Source organism: Rhinopithecus bieti, unplaced genomic scaffold (assembly GCF_001698545.2).
Source record: "Rhinopithecus bieti isolate Rb0 unplaced genomic scaffold, ASM169854v2 scaffold_6380, whole genome shotgun sequence".
Lineage (NCBI taxonomy): Eukaryota > Metazoa > Chordata > Mammalia > Primates > Cercopithecidae > Rhinopithecus > Rhinopithecus bieti.
This window is the reverse complement of record NW_016806642.1, coordinates 4,546,180-4,566,518: the sequence shown is the minus strand read 5'-3', so window position 1 is coordinate 4,566,518 and position 20,339 is coordinate 4,546,180. Positions and strand designations below refer to the sequence as shown.

Below are 20,339 nucleotides of genomic sequence, written 5' to 3'. Positions count from 1 at the left end.
CCTGGTCCAAGCCAGTGTCCTGACTGACCTCAGACTTCTCAAAGCAGGTGACGGTCATGAGGATGTTGTCAAAGTCGGTGCAGCTCCACCTCAGCACGTACATCCCCTCCTCGCTTCCTTCTTGCCGCAATTTATTGATGGCGTATTCTGTACTAGAGGGAGAAGTAGGCAAAGGGAAAAAGAGCTCACACCAAACAGCACAGTGAACCCCTGGGCTACCCACTCTCCTGAGCTGCCTCAAGTGTTAACAGCCCCATCACACTATCTGCCCAGGATCCTAAAATCCCCTCTGATGCCATCCATGAGCATAGTGGAAATACTGAGTGGCCTCAGGACTGATGAAGTCGCCAAGGTTGAGAAGAGGATTCAGCCTCCTGCCCAAAGCAATGAGCCCTGCTTGTCCCCACGTTCCCCACAGACATTGTCTCCAGCTCGAGACAGAAGAGCCTCTCTGGAGGCTGGTGATGAGGAGCTGCCATGCCTCCCCTCCACCCCCAGCCAGCCCAGCAGGAGCACAAACCTCATGGGGGTGGGAACTGGAGGCCGTGTTGTTTACTGTTGAATCCCCATGGGGTCACACTGAGTGAATACATCAGTGAGGATTGGACAGATGTCAGTAGGAACAGAACTGTCTTACACTTCTTTGTATCCCCAGGACCAGTGAGTCCTGGCATGTAGAGGGCAGTGAACACTGGCTGAATACATCCCTGCATGAGGTTACTAGCACCTGGTGAGTGCTGCTTGCTAAGTACTGGTGAGAGAGGGCTGCCATCGTTCATGTGTTTCCAGAGGCAGGGACATTATGTACTTTCTAACTGCGCCATGCCTTTGCATGTGCTGACCTCTCATCTGGGTACCCGTTCCCCGCTTTAAGGCCTGGCAAGCCATCACTGATTCTTCGTTTTAATCAGATATGAATGCCGCCTACTCTAAGCAGGCTCCTTAGGCAATGAATGTCAGCATCCCATCAAACATGAAATATCCATTCATTCAATGAATACTCACTGAGGGCCTACAATGTGCCAGGCCCTGTGTGTGTTAAGAAAGCAGTGAGCAATGCAGCCCCAGCCTTTGGGAAGCTCATACTCTAGAAAGTGAGGGTAGTCAGACCAGGAACAAATGTTATGTTATGTAAATAAACACAGTATCTCAGGAGGTAATGACTGCTACCGAAGGAAAATAAGGCAGAGTGCAGCAGCCAACATGGATGGAGAAGGGAAAGAGGTATGATTTTATATAAGGTGGTCAAGGAAGACTTCACGGAGAAGGTGATATCTGACTAGCACCTGAAGGAAGTGGAAGCTGTGCAGATTCTGGAGGAAGGGCATTCTGGGCCAAGGGAAGAGCGAGTGCCTGGGCCCTGAAGCACAACCATGGCTGGGACATTGGCAGAAGACGCTTTTCGAATGCACAACCCCTTGCTCTGCCATTCTTTGTGTGTCTGTTTCCCTATGAGTCTGTGAGCCTCTCAAGGCCAGGGCCATGTGGCTACTAAGCTACTTGTCCACAAGGTAGCCGGAAGAGGGAAAAAGGTAAGAAGCACATCATGTGGAAGGTGGCAGAAGAGATGCTTCCCCAGATATTCTGTGGTCTGAAAAGAGAGGCTCAGAAGAAACACAGCAGCTGGCTGTTTTCCTTTGCCTGAAGAGCTGTCATATGTAAGAGAAAGTCGCCAGGCGCGGTGGCTGACGCCTGTAATCCCAGCACTTTGGGAGGCCGAGACGGGCGGATCACTAGGTCAGGAGATCGAGACCATCCTGGCTAACACAGCGAAACCCCGTCTCTACTAAAAAAATACAAAAAACTAGCCGGGCGAGGTGGCGGGCGCCTGTAGTCCCAGCTACTCAGGAGGCTGAGGCAGGAGAATGGCGTGAACCCGGGAGGCGGAGCTTGCAGTAAGCTGAGATCCGGCCACTGCATTCCAGCCTGGGCGACAGAGCCAGACTCCGTCTCAAAAAAAAAAAAAAAAGGAGAAAGTCAACAGAATCCCTATTGTCTCAAAAGGCAGAATTCAAGTGAGTAGACAGAAGTTACAGAGAAGTCAACTACAGCTCCATATCAGAAAGGTATGTACATCTCTCACAGTCAGAGCTCGAATCCATGGGCTGCCTCATACATTGCTCATCACCAGAGGTATTTGAGCACAGGCTGCCAGTTCTGAGATGCAGGTGGGACAAGACATCCCACACAGCCCCTTCTGGCCTTAAGGCTGTATCACCCTCACGGTCCCCACTGTTCACCTGGCACCTTGGGATTCCATTTACTACACTGTCTGATGCTGAGATCTTCGTCTGATCTTTCTTTTTCTTCTTTTATATATTTTAGGATGGGATCTTGCTATGTTGCCCAGGCTAAAATGGAACTCCTGAGCTCAAGTGATCCTCCCACCTCAGTCTCTCAAGGAGCTGAAACTACAGGCACATGGCAGCATGCTCAGCTGTGTTCTTGAATTGCCCGCATTGTTTGACACAGCAAGAAATCACAAAGTGTAGTACTTCTTGATCAGCTATGAAGAGGTGAGGGGGTTAAACTATGAGGAGAGATCCACATAAAGAAGTAGCGTTGAGGGGCTGCTGCAAAAAGGATGGTAGGAGATTACAGGAAGGCCTGACCAGAGCTTGAACAGCAGGGAGGAAAGCAGGACAGCCAGCAAGTACCAGGCAGCATGGTCAACTGGCCTGACCTAAACAATGATGACATGCCCCGTCACTAAAACATGGGCTCTCTGCACACCAAAGGCAACTGAAAAGGTTCTAAGACCAACCAGATTGGACCATGACAGCCATTCTGTATGTTGTGGACGATCAACGGTGGGGCCACGTCGGTGCAGAGGTAATGATGGGCGTCTGCGGTGAGCCGGAAGTAGCCATCTACCAGTGACACAAAGGACAAGGCCTCCTCATGAGAAGAGAGCTTCAGTTCCTATTAAGAGAGAAGAAATCCCCATGGTTACATCATGTCTCTATCAGCTTAAGCAGCTGACTCTATAGGGAGGTACACGGTGAGAAGATTTTTATAACCCAGTGGGAACCTCAAAGGGAAAACCTTTTCATCAATACTAAACATACCCCTTGCATGTATGTATGTATGTATGTATGTATGTATGTATGTATTTATTTTAAGATGGAGTTTCACTCTGTCACCCAGGCTGGAGTGCAGTGGCAAGATCTTGGCTCACTGCAACCTCCACCTCCTGGGTCCAAGCGATTTTTCTGCCTCAGCCTCCCAAGTAGCTGGAATTACAGGCACCTGCTATCATGTCTGGCTAACTTTTGTATTTTTAGTAGATACGGGGTTTCACCATGTTGGCCCGACTGGTCTTGAACTCCTGACCTCGAGTGATCTCCCACCTTGGTCTCCCAAAGTGCTGGGATTACAGCTGTGAGCCACTGCGCCCAGTCTCCCTTGCATTTACATAGGATTTTCACTGTTCAACACATTTTCCTATCTATTATCTCAAACTATCAGATGAGGTTAGTGTGTGTACCTGTGTGTGTGTGTGTGTGTGTGTGTGTGTGTGTGTGTGTGTGTGTGCGCGTTGCGGGTGACGTGGTGGGGGAGGCTGTGGCAGGCAGGGAGACATGCAGAGAAGCTGTCCCCCGGGTACAGACAGGAGAAGAGGAAGCCTGAATCAAGGTGGCAGAGGCATAAAAGTAGAGGTGGGAAGGGGCAGAGCATGCACCCTGATCTTGGCACTAAACAGTGAGTGGCTGAATCAGCATTATTCCTGCTTGGGAGAAAAGAAACAGAGGCAGTGTGGTTCATCTCATAGCAGACTTGCTCTATAAGGTGAAACTCCCAGATTTTAATCTAGGAATAACCCCAGGCCCAGTGAAGAGGTTGCTAGATTAAGCCTAGGGAGCTCTGAGAGTTGGAGGGAGCGGCGCATCTTACTCAGAGTGGGAAGAGGCAAAGACACCTGTGGAGAAGGAGGGAGGGGCTTTCCATCAAGGGAGGTGTTCTGAAAGACACCTGTGTTGTAGATATGGGGTAGTTTTGTCTTGATCATCGATCCCTGAAGAGACTGCCCATTTGACAGGAACTATGAGGTCAATCAAGAACGTTTCCTGGCAAGGGAAGGTATGCAAAAGCCATGATTTGGAGCTTTGAGTCACAAAAAACATTAAAAAGCATCTGAGGCTTCAAAAAAGAGCAAAATGACTTTCATAGCCTGTAGAAAGGAGTGGCAGCTGGTAGACACGAGAGGACAGTGAAGGGAAAAAGGAGCAGGGGAGACAAGCCACTTGGCAGGAGAGAGGTCAGGGGCCTAGTGCAGCTGTGATGGCGAAGGAAGCATGCCTGGGACTATGGGCAAGGAGGCCTGGAGAGGGCAGGGTCACCACAGGAATGGTGCCTTAGGAAAGAAACCACACTGAGCATGCTGCCTTGTGGGTGTGACCAAGCAAGGATATCCCTGAAGAGCAATTTCAAGATGCTCTGGAACAAGGGGCAGGCTGGCCTGGGCAGCCCCTCACCCAGCCACATGATAAGCAAGACCACATCTGCACTTACATTTCCTGAGAGCAGGAGTCTAAACAGAAATGGGGGATGCCAAGGAGATGCAGAGAGAAGTGATTGATACATCAAGGTCTGACTTAACAACATGCTGCTATCAGGGTTTCTTCAAAGTACTGCCTGATTAAAGGGCTTGGAAATCCCATGGCTGGGAGGGGACAATGAGGGTGTCAGATTCTAAACAGGCAGCATGGAGCAGTGGTCAAGCCTCAGCTCAGGCTCCACAGCCAGCTGCTCTGGATTCAAATCGCAGCCTCGCCACCTGCTAGTAGGGTTATGCATATGGAATCATCATTTTTATAGGTCAAAATGGTCAAATATTGGCAATTTCAAATATTTTAACCTAACAGCTGTGTGACCTTGGACAGGTTACTTAACCTCTTTGTGCCTCAGTTTCCCCCTAACATACCCACTCACAGGGTTGACATGAAAATTAAAAGAGGTGATATTTGTGAAGTGCTCAGAATAGGAAGTGCCTGACAATAGTAAGGGCTAGCGTGGTAAAGAAAAACCAACTAATGGAGGAATCAAGTATTTCTTTCTTCCTGCCGTCCTCCTGCTCCCTCCACAGCACTGTAGCTTGGCATAGAGTCACTGGCCCATGTGGCCAGGGTGAGCTCTGACTTACATGATGGGTGCACCAACTTGTGTTGCTGCTAGACTTGACTGTGTCAGTCAGGACAGGACAGGATGGGGCAGGCTCATAAAACATGCACCAAGCATGCACCATGTTGAAGAGCCAGATCACGGACATGTTGGCCTCTCCCTCACTCCCTTCAGGGTCTCTGGAGGATGATAATGCCTTAGAAACCAAAGCAACACAGGCAAAATGCACAGGCAGAAACCAGACAGAGCTGGGCAAGTGCCTGCCACTTTCTCCCTAAGTGACCCTGTGCAAGATCCCATGTCTCTTGATTAGTCTCAGATTCCTCATTTCAAGTACAGCTGATGCTCCGTCCTCTAAGGTTCTCATAAGGACTAAGACAGACAAGATAGAGGCACAGCATATAACATGGGGCCTAATATCCAGGATGCAGCATATAACACGGGTACCCTAATATCCAGGATGCAGCATGTAACACGGGGCCTAATATCCAGGATGCAGTATATAACATGGGGCCTAATATCCAGGATGCAGCATATAACATGGCGCCTAATATCCAGGATGTGCTCCATAAACAGCACTTCTTTTCTCCCTCCATTTCGCACCTTTCTACTAACGTCTATCTGAGCTCTTCCACTTCTCTCTTCACTTTGTTTTACTATATTTTCTAATAAAATTAATGTATGTTTTTTGTTTTAAAAAAAAGGAGGGGAGAATAAGAAAGTTAAAACCATTCATAATGCCACCATAAATAAGTAGCTGTTAATATTTGATTATTTTTCTAACAGTATGTGTATATCCAAGGATACCTATTGATATCTTGAACAAAATTGGTCCCATTCTATAGGTAAAGTTTTATATCCTGCTTTTTTCCCTGACCTTTTTTTCCAGGTCATTAAAAAATTCAGCAATCTGACTACCTCATGTTCTGCTACTCAGGCAAATTGTGATTTATTTTCCTATTCTCCTATTATTGTATATTTAAGTTATTTTCAGAATTTTGACACTTTAAATACTAGTGGAATGAACAAACATTCTTATTCATAAACTACAACCTGCCTCTCACATTGTTTCTGGAAGATAGATTCATTCTCTAGATTCCTGAACAGAGGGATATATAAATATTTTCAAGTCTTTTAACAGGTTGCCAAACTGTTTTCCAAAAGGTTACACCAGAAAGACAAGTTATTCTGAATACAAGAGAGTGACTGTCTGCCCTAAACTGTATCACCAGGCTCTTCCTCAGCACTGAGCGTTATCCTTGTGACACGGTATCTGCCACATTTTGGCAGAATGTGGCCTTTCCTGGTGTTGGTTCCACTCACCTGAAGAGTGCTCGCTGTCTCACCAGCCGCTCTCTCTGCATGCTGTCAGCTGTGACTTCCCCTGACACAAACAGGTTTATTTTGGCAGAGTTCCCACTTCCTGCTTGTTTAGATTATGTCCTCAAGTGATACCAAAAAAGAGGAAGTGAGATTAAACACCCCTTCCTCTGTCGGAGAGTCACTGGGGTGTGCCTGACACCACATCGATGACTGCCACTGTGGCCGAGGCTCGCTTGAGGGCAACGCAGGGCTTCCTGCTTTGCACTTCAGCTCAGCAGAGAGGCCGTGCCAGAGCCCTTGGGAGGAAACACTGACATTTGCTGGTTTTCTTTTCCTTCAAATCCACTAGCTTTGTGAATTAAATATTGATGCTGATGTATATTTGGGAGGGAAGCAAATCCTAAGGCGGATTCACATTTCTGAGACCAAAGAAAGGCACTGGGATGTATCGGTGTAACTTTAAAACACTGATAATGCCTTGGTAATAGGAACTTTTTGGCTTCAATAAGAAAATCCTATTTTCTCTTTAGGATAGGAACTCTGAAAATCATGTGCTGCAGAACGGAACTCAGCAATTCTCCCTCTTATCACCAGATCCAAACTTAAGAGCTTCTGGGACAAACTTACCATTTTCTTGTTGTCCTGCTTGTTAATGCTGACCACAGACTCCTTTATTACAATGTGAGTGATTTCAGGGAAATAAGAAAAATTGTTCCACTCTTCCCGGATCTTGTTTTTCTCCTCATCCTTCTTGTGTTTATTTTCCAGTTTTTTCCGCTTCAGTTTACTTTTTTCCTTTTCAACAGAAACAACCTGATAAGATACATAAAAGGGACAGAGTTAAGTTGCTATCTTCATTTTCTATTGCTAAAAGGTCAATGCTGCTGGCAAACCTATGCAGGGCCTAGCCCAAGAAGGAGAAAGCCAGCTGGTCTGGACTTGCAGAAGGACTGGGGGAGTTGGCACCTGCAGGCTCAGGACCAAAGAACTGGGTTATATCAGGGAATCCTGGGCTTTCACATCTGGAAGACACCTTAATGAGCACACTGTCTAAACTATATAACACACAATGTGCACGGAAACTCAGAAAGGGAAATCACTGCTCACTAGACATGCATCTACATTCAGGTCTCCTCACTTCCAGACTACTATACATGCTTTGACACAGACAGATAACATACTCTTCCCAATTACTACTGGGCTGAACATGAGCTTTCTCCTTCTATCACCAATCGTCTTGACTTTAGAACAGTACTCGAGTCGGGATTTTCAAGAGAAGATACGCATCTCATGCTTGAAATAATCTACACACTGAATAATATATATCTGTGCAAGGGAAAATATTTTGTGTTGCATGAGCCCTGGAGACCAGAGATCTAGGTTAATTACTTAACTCTGCCAATTATTTAACTAGTTACCTCATTTCTTTGGGCCTCGTTTTCCCTATTCATGAAATAGAGAGCTTACATCTTCACAGGGTTCTCTGAGATTAGACAAGTGCTAACTAACATAGTACAATACCTACTATATAGAAAGCCCTCAGTAAGTATCAGGCATTATTGTTTTAGCATGAGAATAAAACAGGAGGAGGAAATGAGTCTCATATTTTATTTATTTAGTTTTTTGAGACAGTATCTTGCTGTCACCCAGGCTGGAGTGCAGTGGCACGGTCATGGCTCACTGTAGCCTTGACCTCCCAGGCTCAGGCGATCCTTCCAACTCAGCCCCCCAAGTAGCTAGGACCACAGGCATGTGCCACCACATCCTGCTAATTTTTGTATATTTTGTAAAGATAAGGTTAGGCCATGTTGCCCAGGCTGGGCTCGAACTCTTGGGCTCAAGTGATCTGCCTGCCTCAGCCTCCCAAAGTGCTGGGGTTACAGGTGTGAGCCACTGCACCCACCCACATTTACTTTAATATTATTAGTTACAGTAATAATAATTGTAACAGCTATAATAATTTATTCAACATTTATTATTAATTGCCAGGCTTTGTGCTAAATGTCATTTAGTTTCTTCACAACCTTATAAGTTAGACAGTACCTCCATTTAACAGATGAATAATTTCTAGCTGCTGATAAAGGTGAAATAACTCTCCTAAGGCCATATAAGTCATGAAGCTAGGATCCAAACCACGTCTACATGGCTCTAAAACCCATGCTCTTAAGCCACTCTGCTCTATTTCTTCATCCAAGAAGAAGCTTCATAAAGAAGCTTCCATAAAGCAAAATCAATTAGTCAATTTCATGGAGCCAGAGGCCTAACTTCAATTCTTGGCACAAATGCTTATTAGTCATAACCTCAGGCAAATTTAATTTCTCTGTGCCTCTTTGTATTCATCTGTAAAATGGAGATAATAGCAATACTTCCCTCAAAGGTTTTTTTATTTTTAGAAATAAATGAGTTAATACCTGTAAAATGCTTAGAAAAGAACTTGGTACATGGTAAACACTCAGGAACTATCTGCTGTTATTATACTACTACATATTATACATGTTGTTATATTTCCCTACATAACTCAATAAATACTTATTTAGACCTTGTGCTAAGGGATGAAATAAAAGATGAATGATACGTGGTCTCCTAAATAAACTCAGCCTATGGGAGTGATGGACATGCAGACAGATGACTCCAGCAGGATAAACAGCATACGCTATGTGACATGGGAATGTTCTCTTTGATCGACTGCCAACAGCCACTTACATTTGGTTTATGCCTCCACTGGATTCCAAGATTCCCAGTCACCATCACTTCATAGTACAGAACGTTTCCACTGTCATTTGAATGAAACCAATTCATCTCATTTTCTGATGAAATCAGTAACATGGAAGTCTCAAATATTTCAGCGCCATAATGTTTTGTCAAAGTTTCCAAGGTAGCCAAGTATTTCACCTTCAGGTCATGCGTGGACACGCTGCTGTCACAAATGGTCTTGTTGTTAAATTCCTTTAGGAAATCCTTGAAAACATTATTTATCCGCATCCTGGTGAGAAGGTTCCTCTGTCTGATGGACTTATTCAATGTTTCTGGAATATATCGCTTGTAGCTAAAAGAGAGTAGAAAAGTACATCTCTTTTTCATGTATAGGTTAGGAGAAAATAGTTGAGAAACAAATCTAAGTCCATGAATCCACATGTTGCCAAATGGGAAAGGGAGATCTACTCCCAGAGGACGTTAGATGGAGTAAGAAAGCACTGAAGATGACCACCGTAAGGAGATGGAGGTGAATAGAAACTGGGAAAGAAAAGAAAAGCACATGCTCCACAGATTTCACTGAAATGAGAATTGCTACAGGTATTGCCCAATTTTCTGGGTCACCAAGGCAGGGCATCTACATTTTTGCTTGCTAGCTTCACCATTCTTGTGCACATTAGTACTCACATCTCCACACTGGTATTAGGATTGAGCATCGGTTAGAAAACGGTCTGCAAGGTGTTAGAAGCACTTATCTCTTCGTGTGATGAGAGATGCTTTGTATGTTCTATTTGCATGTCTGGTTTATAACTTTTCTAAACAAATCACATTTTTTATTTTAAAAATGAGAAAGACAGGCTGGGCACGGTGGCTCATGCCTGTAATCCCAGCACTTTGGGAGGCTGAGACGGGCAGATCACTTGAGGTCGGGAGTGAGAGACCAGCCTGACCAACATGAAGAAACCCTGTCTCTACTAAAAATACAAAAGTAGCTGGGTATGGTGGCACACTCCTGTAATCCCAGCTACTCAGGAGGCTGAGGCAGGAGAATCACTTGAACCTGGGAGGCGGAGGTTGTAGTGAGCCAAGATCACACCATTGCACTTCAGCCTGAGCAACAAGAGCAAAACTCCGTCTCCAAAAAAAAAAAAAAAAAAAAAAAGAGAGAGAGACAGAGAGACAGAGAGAGAGACAGACAGACAGACAGACACACACACAGACACAGACACAGACAAACTAAGGCCAATTAATACAAAAGACTTAGTGTTTGCCATGTGACTATGAATCAGATAAACTATTTAAAAGATCAACAGGTAAGCTGAAAGATTAGTTACCTATCCAGGTGCTAGTGGGCGAGCATCCACAACAAACAGAATCTAAGAAAGCTGATATACTGCTAGAACAGGAGTCAATGTTGAGAAGAATGTTGAGTGCCCATGAAACAAAGAACAAGTCCACTGGGGGCCATACAAATATGGAGACTGGTCTGCTTGTTACTTCCAGGACTGAGACAGCACCTGGCCCCAGGTCATCCCTGCTGCATGGAGTGGCTTCAGAACAGTGGAAAATTGTGAAGTTTGGGATTTATCCTCAACAAATGTTGTAATTTTTCTTTTAGATTAATGTAATATAATAAAGAGAATTAGAGAAGAACTGTCATTTTTCAATTCAACTTATGAAAAAACAAAGACAAAGTGCCCAAAGTGAAGGCCACAGAAAAAGAGAAAGCAGCAGTTGAGCACGTATTGACTCAATCCCTGCATCACTGAGGAGCGGGCTGTGATCTGCTCTAGACTCTCTGGTCAAGCCAAGGAGAAACAAGCAGCGACCTTATGAGAAGACGCACGCTGCCTATCACAAACAATGCAGCTATGAAATCCCTTCTTCAAAATGAGACTGTCTTCATTTATGACAATCTTAATAGCCCACTGGTGAAAAAAAAGCTAACTGATGTCACAGATGGACAGAACTTAAATATTCCTTCACAGAGACTTGATCTCAAATTATATTTTTAAGTAAATGCAGTTTCCTTGAGAAATTTAATAGTAGTTGATCAATTCTCACATTAGAATTAACAGCTCTGTAGTGAACATCTATAACGCATTGAGTTCAGGATGGGGATGGTAGTAGCTGCTTATAGAACCGTATTGAGAAGAATTTTTAAGATGGGTCCAAAACAAAAGGAAAAAATGCAGTGATATAAGGCAGTATCCACCATGGGCAAGGAGGGGATGGAGAAGGCCTGGGGGTCACTAATTTTATTGGCATCCTCAGCCCAGAAATTTCACCCAAGCACAAATTTCTGAGATTAGCAGCCAACATCCAAAATCAAGACACAATTATAATTATTCTACGTGTATGTAGTCAACATTCTAAATAAGATCTGTGTTTCACAGAGAGCAAGGGTCAGCCAAACCCTGGCAGTAATTAAGCTGAAATGTGTAAGAACATGTAAAAACACCACCATCCTCACAATCAACACTTCGGCCAGCGAGAAGCTTTACCTGATGTCCTTGGGCAGTTCTGGCAACTGCATCTTCTTCATCATGGCATAGTGTGAGATGGCCAGGACAGCCATCCCCAGACACTCGTTTTCAATATCATGCCCATCCTGCTCGGTCTTGGGGTCTCGAATGGGAGCCAGGCATTTCACCAAATCATACTGTCCCTAGGAGCAAAGGGGAGAAACCACGAGAGCCCACCTGTTATTGATCTTGAGAGGAAGGCTCCCCACACAGGGAGGTGCTGCCTAAAAATGCAGCACAGAAACGAGACGAATCAGACTGACAGTTTCTCTAGCATCAGAGCTCTTTTCAACAGAGTTGGGCATGAAGGGGCTCAGGAGATGTCCTCCCACGCTCATTCATTTAACAAACATTGACTGAGCACTATGCCAGATGCTGGGGAACAGTACAGACATATGAAGTCCCTTCACCATAGAGGTGATGCTGACAAACACTGCATACTAGGCCTGGACTGCGCCAGAGCAAGGGAAGGTGACACTGGGCTGAGGTCTGATCATGCATTAATTCCACAAACGTGCTGAGATGGCCTTGTCTAGGAGCTGGGTGTACAGGGTTGACCGGGCTCTCCCCTCCATTCTGTTGTAGTTCTAAAGAAAGGGGAACATTCCACAGTGCATCATCACCATGTGTACATTTTCCCACATCTGCCGTTTGAGTTTCCCATAGTGAAATGTATCACCAAAACATACTCCCTCACTGATGGAGGTGCACAGCATTCTAAGAACTAACGTGAACTTTAAACACAAAAAATAAAACGAGGCTAACCAGCAGTGCCCAGCCCAGCTTTGTATAGAGTGAAAACGGTAATTCCAGTGCCAGCTCCCACTGATTAAACCCAGCCTCAGTGCTGCCAGACAGTGCTTGGTTCCCTTGTTAAGTCCTCATAACATCTTACGAGGTGGATGTTAACATCATCACCTCCAACAGATGAGGAATCTAAGGCACAAAATGGTAAACAGCCCTATTCAGTCACTCCTTCATTTGGTAATTACTGAGAACTAATTATGGGCTAGATGTTATTCTAGGTGCTGGGGATACAGCAATAAACTAAACCACGTTCCTGATCTCCTGGAGATTCTACTCTAAGAATAAAGAAAAGAATAAATGAATAGGAATACCTAATGTCAGGTAGTTACAAAACCCCAAGTCGAGTAGAAGAACGGAGTACCCTGGGAGCTCAGGGCTTGGCAAGTGGTAGGCTGGGAATAAATCTAAAACTGACCAGGACCTCTGTTCAATGCCGTACTACAGCCACACTCAGTCTTCAAAAACTGACTTAAAGTACATAGAACGCTAAAGTATGAACTCTTCAGCCTTTCTCCAGCTTGCAGCAAGGCAGGCACAAAGCCTGGGAGAAATGTTCCTGCATACATGAGATACTCTCTTTCCCTGAAGAACTTCAGATTAATGGTTTTTGGATGGAGGGCTCCCACTGCTCCAGTTTCTCTTCTTTTCACCATGGGATATCTTGTTTCTCTCAAGTGAGGAAAGGTCACTGACATTCCAAAAACTTCTGAGGAACAATGATCTATGCCAGTAATGTGTGAAGAGCAAAGCAAAACCTGAAACTGTCTTCTTGGGCTGTGGTTTTTTGTAAACATTCGCTGTAAAGCTACAAGTCACTTATTCCTGAGCCTCCAAAAGGTCAGATCTAATGCCATGCTTATTCTTGAAGTATGCCACACTCTTCCTTTACACCTCAGTTCCCGGGAAAGGTAAAGAATAAATCTCAGCTATGGATACACAAAACTGGGAAGCTGAATCCAAAAAGACCAATCTGAAAATGGCCAGTTTTCTTTTTTTCCCACACAGTATGTGCCTGGAGCTGTGCACTGTCCCCTTTCTCTGTTGTCTCTATGGCAGTTCTAAGGCATAGACGGAATGGAGATAATGCATAGTTAGTAACTAAAGCCCTACAGTGGGACGTAACTCTGACACAGATACACTGATACGTGTGTGATCTCACACATAATGGTATACTCTGAGGAATTAATAAAAAGAACATGTACAGGAACACCTACGCATGCAGTTGTTCACAACAGACTATAAAGTAATAGCATAATAGGGAAAATGAGAAAAACAGAAAATGTTCAGGAACGGGTGACTAAGTTAAATAAATGACAGCTTTTCCTCTGGACTCCAGCCTCATTACTCAATTTCCTACTTGAAATCTCCACTTGTATGTTTCACAGGCATCTCTGAAAAAGGACTCCTGATTTCTGCCCTTTCCCCACCCTCTTCCCCCAAGACCTTCTCTGTGTGGGGAATGACTCCATTATCCATCTGACATCACCCAAAACAGAAACCTAGTCATCATCTTTGATTCCACAAATTCTCTCAGCTTCCACATCCAACTCAACAGCAAATCCTACCAATTCTGTCTTCAAGATGAACGGCAGATCTACTCATTTTTCTCCACTGCCACTGTTGCTACACTAGGCCAAACCAGCATTTTCTCTCTCAGGATCATTGCTGCAGACTCTCAGCTTGTATGTTCGAAGTGTACTCTTAGACCCAGCACAATCTACTTTCCACATATAACAAGAATCATCATTGACTTGAAACTTACATAAAATGAAGTCTTCCAAATGGCTTCCCACCACACTCAGGATTAAAGTATAACCCCTTGCCAGCTCCTACAAGGCTCTGTGTATGCGATCTGCCCCCACCTGCTTCTCCAGCCTCGTTCCCCATTACCCTTCTCTGGTCTGCAGTCACATGGCCTCTCCTCGCAGCTCTACTGGCCCTCAGTTCCTTCCCCCATTCTGTTCCCTCTACATCAGATCTTTTCAGCTGAGGCTGATGGGAGACTGGGCAATATTGAAGACACTTTTGGTCATCACCGCTAAGGAGAGAGTGCTACTGGTATCTACTGGGTGGAGGGCAGGGGTGCTGGTAAATATCCTACAATGCACAGGGCAGGCCATCACAGCAAAGAATCATCCGGCCCAAAAGGTCAGTAGTGCTGCTGCTGAGACACCCTAAATGGAAGAAATAATCCCTCGCCCCTCTCTTAGAATTGCAGATTCCTTTTTATTCTTCAGGATTCATTATAAATGTTACCTCCTTAGAGAGACTTTCTCTGATCATATGATTTAAATTAGGTCTTCCCATTCAACCCCCCTTCTCCATATTCTCTATCACAAGCTTCTGCTTTCACAGTACTTTCCATAATTTCTTATGTATTATCTATGTATCATTTTATTTGCTTGTTTTCTAACTTGATGTACATCTGATGCATGCAGAGGCCATGTCTGTCTTGTTCACTCCAACATCTCTAGCACCTTAGCAGGTACAAATGTCTGAGGCAAACAGTACACAGACATCCAGTCAATATTTGCTGAATAAATGAATTGTTACAAAGTCATTAAAACAACAAAGATCAATATTTTAATTGACATTTGAAGGACAAACAATAAAAAAAATCAGATGAATAAAAAAGCAGTTTATAAAACAAAATAAACCATAAAATATTTTCAAAATCTACACAGTATCTAATTTTGCGTGTTAAAATCAGGAAGCATACTACCAAAAATCTTAGTAATCTCAGAGTAAATGTAATTTCAGGTGATTCTAACTTCTCTTCTGTTTTTTTTCTAGCGTGTAATCTTTCTACCCTACCACCAGTGACAGAGTGGCCATCTCCTTCCTCCCCAAACATTACTACGGCTGCTGAGAAGTGCCTTCTTCAGCCCTGTTGAATTACATCTTCTTTCAAGTAGAGCTTCCCTCTGACCTCTGCACACAAGGCTATTAATAGGAATAAAAAATAAAATGGTAGGAGGGGGGGAACAAGAAAGGAATAAGAAAGAAGGGAGGCCCGAAAGCCCACAAGCTGGATAACCAGCCTCTTGGAATGCTGAAATGCTGCCTTTTGTCTCCTCACTTGGGGCAACTTCAGGTGTGGCAAGAACTTACCCAGAACAGGCCATAAAGCACCCTAGCACCACCAAGTTCAGCTGCACCAGGGAGTCGAGCTCTACAATGCCTCTCCCACCCCACAAACTCCAGCTTCTCCTGGGCTCAAACTTCCTACCTGAGCAAAGAGATACTCCAGTGAGCTGGCATCAAGGAGAGGGGTTGCATCTGGAACCTTTTTTTTCTCATAGCCATTTTTCTGCTTCTTTGGAGAATGACGCCACACTGACTGCTCATTGTCGTTGGTTCCATGCCAATTGGTGAAATAGAACCTGGAAGGCAGGAAAATGAATGCCAATTGTGGCAAAGGGAACCCAGATGTGGGCAGGGCGTCCTGGTTCACCAACAGTGGTCAGTGCCGGAGGCTGAAGTGCCCTGAGAAGCAGGCAGACAACCCTGCCCCTTGCAGCCCTTACCATGTCTTTCCTTCTTACTAGCACTGTGTGAGAAGTGTCCCATCAGCACCTCTTCTATGACTCGGGGAGCTAAAGTGACTTCCCGAAGATCACAAAGACAGCTCCTCTGACTTCTCACTATGCTTCCAGAATAGGGAAACACCTGCTGACTGGAACTCCGTGCTGGCCACAACTCCCTGCATGCTTACCATCAGCCGCACTGCTAAGCCCATTCTACCTCGAATCCAAGACTGATTCTATTGACATTTTAACATTCCTGCAATTTAGTTTCATCACGCAATCAAGATATACAGCTTACATGGCAGTGTTTCCTACTTCCCAGATTGCTGCTATTAAACTGATGGTGTGTTTTACATGATGAATAGGGTTTTAAAAGAGAGCTGCCCAAACATCACCACAAGCATCATGAAACGAGTTAACAAGCACTTTACATATATATATTATGTTATTTAATCCTCACAGCAACTCTACAAGGTAGGTTTCATTCATTTTACAGATGAGGAAAACTGAGAGTCCAAGAGGCTAGGTGACCTAAAACTACAAAAGCCTGTTCTCTTAGCTACTACAGTTGACCGTTGAACAACATGGGTTTGAACCACAGAAGTCCACTCATACACAGATTTTTTTTTTCAATAAATATGTTGAAAATTTTTTTGGAGATTTGCAACAGTTTGAAAAAAACTAACTGATGAACTGTGTGGCATAGAAATATTTTTTAAAATTTCAGAAAAAGGTACATTATGAATACATAAAATATATACAGGTTACTAGTCTATTTGTATGTTAACTGTTTATGTTATTGGTAAGGCTTCCAGTCAACAGTGGGCTATTATTAGTAGCTATGTTTTGGAGGGTCAAAGTTATATATGGATTGTCAATTGCACAGGGGGTTGGTGCCTCTAACCCTACCCTCCATATATAACTTCCTCTGTCACCTGTAAGAAAAACAAAATGAGTTCTGGAATGTGTGGAAGTGACTAAGGGAAGTGACTGAGCCAAGCCAGCCCAGGCCATCTCTAGGCTATAGGCTCAGCTGGTACCTAGGTCTCTTTCCCTTGACTTCCACATGAACTAATGAGAAAAGAACCATGTCACAGAGAAGCAATAAATACAACTCCCTCTTTCCCTGCAAAAAGCTGCTGCTACACTTCAACATCTGTCACTGTGCTATGTTTGCAGAGCCTAAAACAAGCCAGGCCCCGAGTTAGGGACTGGGATGCAGAGGGCTCTCAGGCATGTTTCTCGCACTCCGTGAGTTCCTGTCTCTGGGAGCAATCGGCCAGGTCCAGTAGCAACTATCCAGCAACCCACAATGGGGCACGTGTCATAAGCAGGTCTACACTGTGACTTTCATAGGCCCTAAACACTTTTCCCTTCCTCCATAAGAAATATTACAAGTTATATTTCTCAACTATGTTTTCTGATTTTAAGTGAAATTAGGCATTTTATGGGCCCCTAACAAGTGTGCTTAAAGAATAAGTTGTCTAGGCACTGTGCTTAAAGAATAAGTTGTCCTTGGACATATGAGTCTCCGGCGAGGTGCCAAGGAGACAGACAGGTCGCCCTCCACTGCCAGGGGAGGTGGCAGGAGGGGAAAAAGTACCAAGGAAGGGAAGCTGGAACAGAATAATTAAATGCCAGGCTATAGAACCTGGACTATGCAAAGCAGGCAGAGCAGAGAACGAAAGCCAAGCACATATGAGGCATGCTGTCCCGGCAGGGAAGCCCCATGGAAGATAGAAGCGGCAGAGAGAAGCAGATGCCTATGGCATTATTCAAGCAATGGCATGAGCTGTGCGGAAACAGAGGCTGCAGCTGTCCTGCTCACCACTGAATCCCAGTGCCTGGTACCTGAACACATGCTTTAAACAAAAGATGAATAAACTCGGGGAGTGGCAATTAACATGGAAAGGATTAAACAAAGAACTTACTTTAAAGGTAAAAACCAACATTTTTATAATCTTCAATGATTCTAAACAGCCCATCTTCCCTGTAACTTATGAAAGTGACTGAGAATTTGACTGTGGGCTTTGGTGTCTCTGTCACACACAGAAAGAATCACACATCTACAGAGCCATGGGCAGCATAAGCCACATCAGGCCTCTGAAGCTGCTGGACTCTTCCCTTACCCTCCGCATGTGTGAGGGGGACCACATGCTGGTGACAGTGAAAAGCTTAAGGCTATCAGCTGGCAGCGAGGCTGCCATTCATGCTGTACCCAGGCCTGGCACTGCTCTTCAAGGGTAGAACAGAGCACATGCCCAGGAGAACTTAGCCACGATCCTCTCCCTGGGACAAGCAGGAAGGAAGGAGTGAACCAGCTACAAAGGTTCAAAGAGGGGTTCTGACAGAATGGCCAACAGGAGGGGTAAATGCTGTTTGATGGTGGAGGAAGGCAGTGATAAGAGAATGAGAAGGAGACACAATATGCAAAGTTTCCCGAGAGAAGGAAAGAAAAGGATCCCGAGGATAGAGGGTATTGTCCAAGAGAGAAGAGTCTCTGGCGAGGTGCCAAGGAGACAGACAGGTCGCCCTCCACTGCCAGGGGAGGTGGCAGGAGGGGAAAAAGGCAGATGTTCCCTGAGCTGACCGAGCCACGGCCTTCTTCTTCCACATCCTACTGAGTCTCTGTGAGAAACAGTCCTTGGACCTGGTAGAGATGAGGGCCCAACAAACTCCCTCTGGGCAGAACACAATCTTCAATCTGGTCTGAACAAGGATATTCTTCCAGGCTGCTGAGAGCCCTGTGGGACCATCTTTGGCTTGGAACCCTTTAGGTCAGATACTCAGACAGCACCAGGCCGAGACCAAACATAATGTGTAGCTTTTCCACTAGAACAAAGGCTAAAGGTAAACAGAAGATCAGGGAGTCTAAAATAAGGCCGACAGCTTTCTCCTTAATAAGATGTCAAAAATATTAACAAAACTTTAAATCTGTGACTACAAGAATCAGTACCCTCCTTATCACCCATAAGGCCAAGCTTAAAGACACAATGAAGACAGACATTCCACACACCTTTTTAAAATTAATTATCAAAGTGTTCATCAAACCTGGTACACAAAAATTTCAGATACTATAGCATGCCAATGGAAAAAAAAATTTAAACGACGTTAATAAATATAGAATGATACCTGCCTATATTATTTTTCAGAATGACGTGGAGGAACAAAGCAGGAAGACAAACAGACATCAATCAGAGATATGCATTGCAAGTTTTTGAGAAAATTATGTACAGATAACTGCATATTTTAAGTTTATATGCAGATATTATACACAAAGAATTCTCTTTAGACTTCTACAAAATTTTTTGATGGACAGTGAAATTCAATTGTTTAAAAAAGTAAGAAAATACTTTTGAAAAGGAATACAGAATGTTGTCTTATGCTAAAATATATTATAAAACAACAACTGTCACAAGCATTATCTAAAACAGAAAATGATAATTGAAATAAAAGAATATTTCCCAAACTAGAGCTGGTATTCCACTGAAATAATCACCAACATTTATTTTCATTTATACCTCCTTTAGTGGTGAGATTATGAGGTTTCAAAATTTTTGTAGTTTGTCATCAGGCAAATGTTTTAGCTTAGGATGGTATTTTTTTTTTCAAGTTCAAAGAGCCTGTGGTAACAAAGCAATATCCTGTTGAAGCACAATGTCGGGTACAGAGTCAAGGTGCTAAAAGTGAAGCAACTCTGCACTTCCAGGCAGCTAATAGAAAGAGGGAACAGTAAAGACAGACTTCAATAGCCAGACATTCAGACAACCAAGACTAATGCCTCACAGAGAATTGTAAAGCTAGTAAGACAATTCATTAGATGTACATTTTTGGGTTAACTCTCTTCCCTTTTCTGGGTATTAGTTTTTCCACTGAAAAAAAAAATGAGAGTTGAATTAGGTAACTTAGGTCTTTTCCAAGTCCTAAAAGTTACCATTCTAGACTCTGAGCTGAGTACAGAAACCTAGAGGGAGAGAATTAGAGCCCAGTGACATATCCCCTGCAGACTTCAAACTGCAACAACCCATTTCATGCTGATCACACAGTCAATCCTCAGGCCACAAAAAGCAAGATTACATGTGGAAAAACAAAGCCAATAGCCAGAAGGCTCAGCTGGGACCTGAAATCTCCATGGCACACAGCTTTCCTCTCCAGATGAGACTTTGGTTAAGTATAGAAAAAAACAGGAAAAAGTCGGCTCTAGGATAATTATTAAAGAAAGTTAGATGTGGTTCAGTGTCCACTGAAAAAAACATCCCAGTCATTTTGTAATGGTGACAACTCTGCCAAATTCTCCCAAAAATAACAGCTATGATACTGTGAAGAGCCTCTGAGATTTCAG

The 20,339-nt window shown here is 44.0% G+C and overlaps 1 protein-coding gene across 4 annotated transcripts in view; it reads right to left on the bottom strand.

Annotated features, from left to right (window-relative positions):
• Window positions 1-20,339, bottom strand: part of JAK1 (Janus kinase 1) — a 128,253-nt gene that overhangs the window by 24,371 nt on the left and 83,543 nt on the right. For all 4 annotated transcript variants that reach the window (XM_017877191.1, XM_017877189.1, XM_017877192.1 and 1 more), the window contains 6 exons: window positions 15,700-15,853; window positions 11,643-11,806; window positions 9,148-9,490; window positions 7,072-7,257; window positions 2,765-2,922; window positions 29-152 (listed from right to left, as the gene is read on the bottom strand). In XM_017877191.1, the coding sequence (XP_017732680.1) occupies window positions 29-152; window positions 2,765-2,922; window positions 7,072-7,257; window positions 9,148-9,490; window positions 11,643-11,806; window positions 15,700-15,853 (1,129 nt within the window). The remainder of the gene's footprint in view (window positions 1-28; window positions 153-2,764; window positions 2,923-7,071; window positions 7,258-9,147; window positions 9,491-11,642; window positions 11,807-15,699; window positions 15,854-20,339) is intronic.